This window comes from Opisthorchis viverrini (assembly GCF_000715545.1).
Source record: "Opisthorchis viverrini unplaced genomic scaffold opera_v5_279, whole genome shotgun sequence".
Lineage (NCBI taxonomy): Eukaryota > Metazoa > Platyhelminthes > Trematoda > Opisthorchiida > Opisthorchiidae > Opisthorchis > Opisthorchis viverrini.
Window position 1 is genome coordinate 191,010 of NW_008751940.1, and position 11,007 is coordinate 202,016.

Sequence of the window (11,007 nt, forward strand, 5' to 3'; positions counted from 1 at the left end):
AGGAGTTGACTACGAACATTACAATTGCATAGAATTGAATTTCGTTCTTTTGTACTTTTGTCTTGGTCCTTGGCTGCTTCTTTCAGTTACTTGTTCATTCCTTTGGAAACTCCATACTGAACCGGTAGATATGTTTCGAACTCTATTGGCATGACTGCTCAACGAGCAGTGTGCTGGATGTTGTCACAACGCTATGCACTCTGCACCGGAATCAGGAATATCACAATCGAACAAGTAAACACCCCTATTTGATATCCTACCCATTGCCAACTAAGTGGTACTCTGTTGCGAAGTTACCACAACCGATGTAGGCGGACAGAGATTATTAAAACAGGCGATGTTCCCTTGGGTGGTGGTGTAATATCTACTGAAGTAACGAAGTCACAACCAGTACATCTGGTGACTACTTTCATTGCAGTTTAGTGCTGACTGCAACTCACTCACTCACTCTCCCTCTCTCTCTCTAGCTATTGAGTTAAACTAGGTCATTCAGCGATCGTTGTCGCAACACATCTATAGCAACCCCGAAGTTGCAATTTACCTGACCAGTAAATAATTAGATTACTCGTATTTTCATGTTTTGTGTAGTCTTTACTTACGGCCCAGGATATGCGCTGGTGATGAGCTATTGTAGGAGCGAAACTCAAGTCCTGTGATTTTCCATTCCGGCGTGCAGTGTTCCGCTTTTTTATGGTTTAAAATCCCTCCAAATCCCAATAAGCCGTCGGATTATTTTAAAGATGTCACGGGATTGATGCTGATGTGTACGGAAGATGAAGATGGGATTACGGTACTGTCTTATTGTAGAATCCAAGCTGCTAGTTCAGCCGTTGGTGCGGACGCATCTTTCATTCACCTTTTGGAACACGAGCATTTCCACCCGTCGATTTCGGCCTGTTCAATGTGTGTTGGCGTGTCGGGTAGACCGAAAGCATCGGTTATTTCTATTTTTACAAGGGTATGCTCATGGAGTTGGTGTAAACAGAATAGAAGCTTGTGAATTTTGACTCTGTGGTGAATAGGAAAGACGCAGTAAATCGTGGGCTGTCGAAGATGACTTCTCCTTGTCTATTGAAATTTAATGGATATGATGCATCAATCGATGGGTTGGTTGGTGATAAAGGCAAAGTGGAAGAGTCGTTCGGTTTAGCAATCCATCCGACAGAAAACAAGGAATAATTCCATCTGCTTGGCTTGTCCGAGCTAAATTACGTCAGCTTGTGTTTGGTCCTTATGTTCGGGGAGGCAATTTGCAAAACTTTATTCCACCACGGTTTTTTGGGGCGTGTGAACGCTCTTGTCCACTGATCTGACGCATACAACGCGGGTGGATAATCCGTTGTGCTCAGTTTCACGTAAAAAGCAGCAGACGCGCAAAGACCGGACGCACGTGCTACGTCGACGATCAACAAGATCCGACATTTTACTTCCTAACGTGAAACTGATAAAACTTTCGAGCGGTTGGGTGTTGCAAACATGAGCATGGTTTCTGCGGTTAGCCACAAACCATCGAGATGTGTAACGTGTGGATTTTGATTAAACCGGCGCATGGATGTACTTTATTGTAAACAAATTCGAATGTGAACACCAGCTTTAAACATTATCTTCTAATCAGAAAATATCACAATAAATCGTTTCCTGAGAGAACAGTTCCCGCAGAATCCATATTATACAGTTTCATCTTGCGATCCTGCCGATCGTTTCTAACAACCAGGATTAGCAGACTACCAGTCAACCAACTCCCCTTATCGGATAACTGTTCTGGGATTACCGGAACAGGGTTACTGGAAGAACATCGTTCTAACGATAGCAGTTCCATGCGTAAGGTTTCACTACTATCAGATTTTTTAATACTAACTCGTACGACTTATCCGCTGGCAAGCTAATGAAGTCATCGAAAACGCGACATTGCCGCATGTGTTTTCGATAGCTGTCCACAATGGCACCAAGTATGCGTATAGTATTGGCCCGCCTGGTTTCGAGACCGAATAAGACTTCCCAAGGTAACATGTTTGTCATATTGTTAAGAATTGCGATATAAGTGGTCACTTTAGGCCAAAATATTGATTTGCCGAAAGGGCAGTCCACATCGTATTGCTGACTAGTTTTCTTTGTTTCTATTAGATGACCCTATTGGGAAGTGTGACAGCTTTCTCTTGATTTACTCAAAGCCATACTGTCACATCCCGTTATTTCTATAGTCTAGAGTGTCATTCTTTGATTTGCACTCAACCCTCAGATAGAAATATTTGTTGAAACGGACAACTTTACCGACCGTTGTACGTCGCTCATATTCCTAAACCTGAGAGTTATGCAGCTCCATTTATCCAACTAATGATCATGCACCTTCAAACGCAATGTACCCTGTTACCTCGGCTTTGTTGATTCCGAAAATACCAAGGTTGTAGTTTCTGTCAGTATATTTGTATTCTCCTGTTTTCATACATTGTAAATTCACCGCCAATGTGTCTGGTGCGTTCAAGCGAACTGTAAGCTGTTAACTCGATCCACTTCATCTGTTTGACCTTGAGGCCACCAAGCAGTATGTGCCTGCTTCATGTGCTTGAATCCGTTTCGCTCGCATGGTTTTTATCCTTGAAACCCGAGTGTTCCATTTGTCGGGGTCTGTATAGTTCTTTGAGTCAATTATTGCTACCGTACAAAAACCAAATTCCCACTTTGTTTTTCCTTATTTGAGACCGTGGCATTACACATCGCCTAACGATGCGGTTATGGATGTAAAAACTTTGTCGAGTCTCCTAGTGATAGGAAAGTAGGACTATTCTTGGGACCGTTTGACTAGTTCGTTCAACCCAGTTTGTACTCCCGTGTGAACTGGTTAACCGTGGTAGTCACAATCAGTCATAATGTCACCAATATGTTTACGCTGATAGGACTCAAGAAGCAAAGAACAACAGGGAAATGACAGCACTTCCTAAAGCACCCGTTTAACTTGGTGGTGGTGAGGATTTGGGGTTAGGCTACCAAGATTCACGTACAAGCCCGGTGAGTCATTTCCGGTTACAAACATCGACAAGCAGCTACAACACAAATCGACTGACATCAAAGAAGAGGAAACATTCGACTTTTCCATTCCCAGGGAGTGCTAGGAACCGATTGCAAATATACACGGTGTGCAGAATATTGTGTACCTTCAGCTGTCCGACCGGTAGAGATTCTCGATAACACTGCACTTTCAAACAATCCAGAAAGAACTCAGATACACACGCAACCTTTATTTTGTATCGAATTTATCTTGGTTATCCTGTTCCTGACGAAATACTGATTGAGCAGAGCTGTAATACAATTTGAGCGATCAGAATGGTGCACATCTGATACCACAAGTATCGTTTCCTGTACCGTTTGAGCTTTCCAAGTGTTGAAAAACGATCTCCTGTGTTTGTTGCAAAGACACGACAGTTTTTAGAGAATGGGTATTTCGGGTCGATGACTTTCGGCAACTTTTGTTGTCAAGCCAGATGTTGGCATGAATCCTGTTCAAGCGACTGACTTCTATTTTTATCTAACTGGTCAGCTGCTCAAATTTCCTACGTCGCCAGTTCTCGAACGTTATCTGCCTCTCTTGCCGAGATGGCTCAGTTTCTAGAGCGCGAGTTTACTGATCAGAAGGTTTGTACCCGATCTATGTCTGTCGACTTACCCTGTCTAGGCATGGGCAACCTGGCAGTATCCCATCCCTCATGCTTCCTTGGGGTGGTATGCCAACCAGGCACAGAAAAATGTTACAGCTAGGTGATTGTTTTATTTATTATCTCTCTGAAGGTTATACTGTAGAGCAGAAAACCCGTCACCTGTGATGCGAATGGCCTCAGCAGGTGAGAAAAAGTTGAAAACGAAGTTGAACTACCTAGTCAGATGCTGGCAGTCTGCCGAGGTGTTAGAATATTGGAAAAATGAGAAATCTATGGATGAGCGTTGTCCGTAGTAAGCTTAATGGTATTCAGCAGATGAACCGCTTATATTACATGTCTTCTTCTTCGGGTAGATCCTCAAGAGAGTTCGGATGCATTTTACTGAATGACCAAGCGAGTGAGGCAAGTGTCGGTGTTGTTCACAAGCACAATTATTTTGGATTTCGTGGCTTGTGGGGAAGTGTCAAATGTTTTCAAATTTGATAGAGATTAGGGAGCACCAATCTGATCTATCAATATCAATTCTTACAACAGAGTCTTTTCAAATAGACAATCGCCGCACTGGGAAAGCAAACGTACCGGCGCTATAAGTTATTTGTGATGTTTCATTGCAGTTTTGTTTGCTGTGAAACTTCGTTTGAGTTTATTCCACTTTCTGTAGACTGATACAGAATACTCTCGATCCCATAGACTAGTCCTCCTTCATCGAAAACGATAGGTTACTAGACCGCTTAATCTTTCTTCAGCTGAAATCACTATAAATCCATGTTGTAGAATTCAGGGCAGTGGGATTGTCTCCACAAACCCAGCTTTCGACGCTGTTCACTCTCATACAAACCTGTTGTTAGTAAGGAAGTAAGAAGTAGCGCTATCCCTACTGGGGACTCTGGACAGCGAATAAATCATTGTTCGTGTAAAAAAAACACGACAGTGGCAAACATTCTCTGGGTGGTAGGAGCTAGGGTAATAGTAAACCATAGAATTCGGAAGACTGTAGATGATATTCATAACATTTGCAGTGGCCGTCTGTTGAACAAATAAAGGGATACACATAAAAAGCAAAGGACGGGCCATCGAACGAACAGGCGGGAGAGCTTACAACCAGGGGGATCAACAGGCGTGTACCGTGCCGCAATACCCCGTGCCGTCATACCTGGAGGTGTGGGCAAACTGTGCATCTTTCAGGATTGGAGAGATACGGGAATAATATTCAGATTTAAACAACTGGGAACATTGAGTGGAACGAATTCGTTCGGGTGACTGGGTGGGTAACGGACTGAAATTGCCTTGACTGTTCGCGTTCGATTCAGTGCAGCACCAACTTCCTCCTACCGGGATAATCACTTACAAAGACGACAGACACAAAGTGTTGAACGGACCTACTTAGAACCGGTAGTGATGATTTAGAAGTGCAAGCATTCATGCAGTCATTCGTCGTGTAAATCGCCGGCTGAATAATTGCAGAGGATGAGGGGACGAAAACCACAGGAAAATGACACTACTTGTCAGTAGCCTGAGATAGCGTAAATTTTGCACACTTTGATTTTTGTGCGGAATCGACACGATTTTCATTTCATCTATTGTTTTCGGTGGTCGAAACGGTCTGCTTAGAAGTCGCTCTAGAATAAATTGGATGATATCACACGCCGCATTTTTGTCTGCGACTTTTGACCCTTGCCTATTTGGTGGGCTTTCGTTACCTCAGAAACAGAATTCACAATTCTAGTAGTCTATTGTCCCATCAAAGCTGTATGGGTTTTCTTTTCCCGTTTGTCCTCAGGATTCCGTCGTGGTATGTGAAGGATTGGACGATGACAGTACACCGATCCACTGTTGTACAAAGAATCTGTGCCATCGTCTAGCCACACTGGACCCAATCGTTTGGATGATTGTCCTGGGGGATGGAGTGCACAACTTCATGGATGGCGTCTCCATGGGTGCTGGTTTCGCCACAGAAATGCGCCTGGGATTAAGCGTGTCCCTGGCTGTGTTGTGTGAAGAGTTACCGCACGAGTTGGGTAGGTTGTGCGGGGCCCAATCGCGTGTATATTTATTAGTAGAATGTTGTTCCAGTTTTTTTTCCCACTGAGATTGTGGTTTTTGGTCGTAGAAACTGCGGGACACTTACCTAAACCTTAACCAGTTCAAAGGATTCTCAAACCCAATTAGTTTTTGCTTCCGTCCATGTTACTTTACACGTTAGCAGTCTGATTATCGTTTTGAACCTCCATCGTCACCCAAGGGGATCTGACAATAACTCCAAGCCTTCGGCCTAAAACCTTTACAGCGCACTTTGTCGTTTGTTCATGGTTCATTGTATTTTCATGCTCAACTCTGTACAGATGCAAAAATGACTTCTGTACACACTGAATACAGCTTCTTTTCGGCGGTTAATTTTGAACCGTTCTTTTTGTCACTAATCATTGTAAGCATTTTCGATTACCTGTATCTACCTTGGTTGCGACGGTCTCACAAACCTGAGCAACATAGATAGAATGATCAAAAGAAAATAACAATGCTCTGTGATCGCTGAGTGAGCAACTTACTGTTGCCACTTGCATTGATGTAATAATCAGCGGACACGCAGCTGCTTACTAAGCACGAACTGAATGCCAGCTACCCAACTTTGCACACCGGACGAATTTGCAGTGCGCTCAGCGGATCTCCAGGTTAACTGCGTTACGTTAAATACGCTAAATTTGTACAAAGACGGTGCACTACTCTCCTGAGAAAGTAAACAGCAGGTTTCCTGCTCCAGTGTTATAACAAGGGATTTGTGTCGTATGCACAGTTGACCCAAATTCCTGTAGTGAGCTCTTCCGGCACTGGTGTGACGAAAGTTTAACTTGGGATATTCACCCAGAAACGTTCGCTCGAGCGTGAAGCAACATTGTAACGGGGCTAAATTATTAAGTAGCATTGATTTCAAGTTGGACTTTATCACCAGCTGCAGAAACTGATCGGCAGAAGCCTGGTCGGCAAGTTACAGCTTGATCGAAGGGTCTTGTGCCCGATCCCTCCACGCCCCCTTGATGAGTCTCGCTAAGGGTGGAGGCGCTCGGGTGGCTGGGATTTTCGGCGTCCGAACGTAGGCTTATCGCATTGCTCCTGATATTTCACCTTTGCCATGAACTGTTTTGTCCTATTTTAAAGTGCAAGCGAGAGAAAGTTTCATCAGGCTTTCAAGAAATATAGGCCCACACCAGTCTTGTTTGGTCTTCAAACACAAAATACGTTGATTGGCATTTCGGGGACCACGCCTGTCTGTTGATCCCCAAAAGGTCGATGGTGCACTGCTCAGGAGTATTACCCGATCAAGGAAAGTACTCCGGTATCTTGAATGCCATTCGGACAACCTCTTCAGTGATTGTTTTCTGTCCCGCGAAGCGCTATCCGAACTTCAGTAGTATACGTCGTTCGAGGCGCGGGGATCACCGTGCTATTCCGGAGCAACGTTCACGAACAGCGCTGCTGGATAGTCAATTGGATCACCTTGTCCTAAACAGGGTTTCAAACACTTCACACTGTTGGATATGTTCGACCTGTAGGGGCCAGGTCTTGCATCCGTAATGCAGGGTTCAGGAAGGCCAAGGGCGCTTCCGCCTACCTCTGATGCCTGCGGCCCTGGCATGACAACACATTGTCTACCATATTTAAAATGCTGAAATACGATAAGTGCGCTCACTAGTTCACCGCCTGACTTCCAGTCGTAATTTACAGACTGCTCAGACCGCTTTCCTCCCGACGACAAGATGAGTTAGTTACAACATACAATTCGCCAAATAATGCACATAGGTCGCTCACCGTTGTTTTGTTTTTGAGGACATAGGACAGTTGACACCTTTGTTGTTTTATTTAGATGGCTATACAATCATGTAAATTGTCGCGAGTCATATGAAATTATGTTTATCATATATCAACCAATCTCTGAAGCTAAGTATTTGCGTTCGTTGTCGGGATACCGCCTAAATGCGGTTTGTCACTTGAGATCACGGCGCAGCTACATAGGAAATAGTTACACTGTAAATCGAAATTCCTCTTCGTTGCTAAGCCCGAAACCCGTAATCATATATCTTCTGATCAGCGATACGAGCCGAACTGATGGAGTTCGAATGTCATACTCAAAGGCCTTAAGCGTTGCAGTACCGAGGTCTATGCTACTTGATCTCCTTACCTTCTATGACAAATATACAATGAGTTCACTTAAATTTAACAGGTTCATTTCAGCGGCTGCCCGGACTCGGGTACTCGGAGGAGGCTAGTGCAGGTAGCTGCACTTGGCTCACTGGTCTGCTATAAGCGCATCATAGCCTAGTGTTATCCTCTTCCGCCTTCAGTATTCACTCGTCAGATCAGATACACTACGATAGGATTATCTTCAGCAGTTTTGTACGCAGTACGCCTGCTCCACAATCACATGTGCTGTGTATATCAGGAAAACCAATCAGTATTGTGTATCCTTCGCGAAGAAATGGATCTTACGAATCACCCCAACCTTTCCTCATTTAGCACCGAGGTCACATAGTTCTTCTGTTCACCAGATGCTTGAATTCTCATCTGGCTGAGGGGCACCAGGTCATAAAAATTCTCATGTGTAATTCTGAAAGCCGAATTCGTCATCTGCAACCGCCATTTAGCACAATCCTTTTGTATACCCATCATTACAGCGGTTTATTATATACATTGCAGGGTAGACTTGGCAGTGGGGCTGCTTTTTCGGCGTCGCATTTCCGGTCGTTTTCGGAATTACATTACACTGAGTAAGCGAGTGCTAAATCGCATACAGATTTCCTTAGCTATCTTATGTGCACTCATTTTCATCTCGTTAGGTGACACTAACGTGATGGTCTCCCGCTCACCATCTAGTCAACTTTTCCAGCACACGTGTGAGTTGACACATGCCGTTTGACTTCTGACTTACACCTATGTGAACTTACCATTTGGTTTACTAACTCCTTACATGACAAGCACCGTGATGTTTTGAAACTACTGTCTTTTAATATACTTCTGGATTCAGTATTCCATTTCCTCGTGCCTTCGCAGGTGATATCGCTGTGTTGCTGCGTTCTGGTTTATCTGTTCCAATGGCAATCCTGTTCAATTTCTCCTCCGCCTGCAGTGCCTACCTCGGTTTCTTTGTGGGTTTCTATTTAGGCGACATGCCAAATGCTACGGTGTATATTTTCGCAATTACCGGTGGATTCTTCCTTTACATCTCTTTAGCAGATATGGTGAGTCATCGTTTCAGATCCCCTGAAACTTTTCTTCAAACCATCTCCATGTGCCGATGTTTTCCCAGGCAAACGTTATTCGGGGGCCTTATTGTTTGTTGCTTACCTGACTTCGTAACTCCGTTGCGGTCACTATCTCTCTAGCGAGTGTACTTTCGACCGATTCCTTCCAGTGCCTATTTCAACAGGATTAGTTTCTAATCACCTGATGGGAACTGCAAGCACCGATTTTAGACAAATTCCACTGGGACGTACAGTGTTGCAACGTAGGTGAAGGAGTGCTTCATAAAGGGCGGTGAAATAGCCTGGTTCCACAATTATATGTATTATGAAGTATAAGGAGCATGTAGGGACCAGAGAAATCGACAGAAGAAGGTTTCATGCATTTGGATATTTCAGACGGTTTTAATCTACAGGTGACCGTCAAGGACGACTGGAAGCTGAAGAGTCGGGATTAGCAGCACTCAAGAATACAATGCACTCAAGATCCAACAAATCAGCTCAGCACTGGAGGTGGCCAAAGTGCTATACACCCGAACTCAGACGGAACCAAGGGATGCGGTTCAGTCACGGTAATAGTTGTATTTTGTTTACACCTCGGCTTGGTACACTAACTTCGTGTGGAAAACTGTTGTTAGGCGACGTGACGATTACCAACTCATAGAACCGTATGTACGTGTTGACCAAGAACCGTGCCTGTTTGCTGATCGCACCGCGCAGCAAATGTGCCTTTACGCCGTTGAAGGTCATTCGCTATACAATGCCCATAGGCCGCTCACTACCTTCCAGTGAATTAAACATATATCCCGTTGACCTTGTTGACTACTCCACTGATACTGTGTTGTCAGACAATGTTTATTCTTGAATTCGGGGTCTTCAAGCAAGGTAAAGTGTGTCCAGCATATGCTCCAGTCGATCGGTGCAACCCGCTTTCTCAGCTTGGCTAGATATATTTTACCGTTTGTGTATCCTCAGGCGACTAGTGCAGAGTGTGAGGAACAGCGCCTGAACTCTGAAATATGAGCGGATGACACGCGTACGTGAATGATACGCGTGGATGACACGGCGTATGAGAAACGAAAGCATCGATGTGTGAATACACAAGCTCCGGATGGCCGGTAACCTCATGATGAAACCGGTTTCAGTAAAAACAATAATAATGAAAACCGCCTGGGAGCTAAATACCTGGAAACAACCATGACCAATATAGCTTCGTTCAGGTATAGAGCCCATTTCACGCCATTACCGGAGGATTAATGACTAGCTTCTACGGATATACTTGGTGCTTGACCGTAACAAAAAGGGATTTTGTAACGGAAGCTGTATATTTTTCATAGGTCTCGCCTTTGAGAGAGCCCCTGGTGGTCACACATGTGTTGCAAGGAATTCGAGTCGCCCCCATTGTGGTTTGCCTTACCTCTTCCTTTCGCTTTCGGCTCCTTGATGGTGGCAATAAGCTATATGATTTCCATGCACAGTATAAATTGGTGCCCAAAACACGATAACCACAACCCAGACATTACCAATATACGTCTGAGTTCACAGATATCCTATCTACCCTTGTTTACATGTTGCTTTTTCCTTTACGCTCCTTTTGTCCCGGCTGTTGCTGCCGGAAACAGCTTCCAGAATTGCGAAAATCTGAAGACCAATGTATGGAACAAGGTCAAGCTGTTCTACCCATATTCCTCATTCATTTTTTTGGTATGGTATTTGGATTCGGTTGCGTGACAGCGATCACATTGGCGGGAGAGCATATTGCTATCTGACTCTATCGCTTCTCCGATAGTGAACCAGTAATGAGAGCAACAAGCACCTCTTCATCTCTCCCATTGGTGAAACAACAAACATCCACTTGAGAAATGCCGGTCATTTGTCGAGATCTGGTTCAGGCTTTCAGGATCAACTGACGATAACTGTACTTTCAGTGTTCTTTTATACATATTTTACCAGTCCTATCTGTATACGCTCGATTCTGCTATCGTATATCAGCCCTACTTTTACTTGTCTCGTACTACTCGTCCTGTTTATCGGGTTTCAGTCAGAACCATGCTGATGAATTCGGCCTGTCGTTTGTACTTAGAAAGCTTGGGTATACTTAGTGCCGCAAGACCGAACCAAGC

At 44.3% G+C, this 11,007-nt stretch overlaps 1 protein-coding gene across 1 annotated transcript in view; it reads left to right on the top strand.

The window, feature by feature from the left end:
• T265_14872 (hypothetical protein) overlaps positions 1–10,878 on the top strand; it is a gene marked incomplete at both ends in the record, with an annotated part of 68,450 nt that extends 57,572 nt beyond the window's left edge. The window contains 3 exons of the mRNA XM_009175617.1: positions 5,434–5,671; positions 8,697–8,884; positions 10,507–10,878. Coding sequence (XP_009173881.1) covers positions 5,434–5,671; positions 8,697–8,884; positions 10,507–10,653 — 573 coding nt within the window. The remainder of the gene's footprint in view (positions 1–5,433; positions 5,672–8,696; positions 8,885–10,506) is intronic.
• Positions 10,879–11,007: the final 129 nt, after the last annotated feature.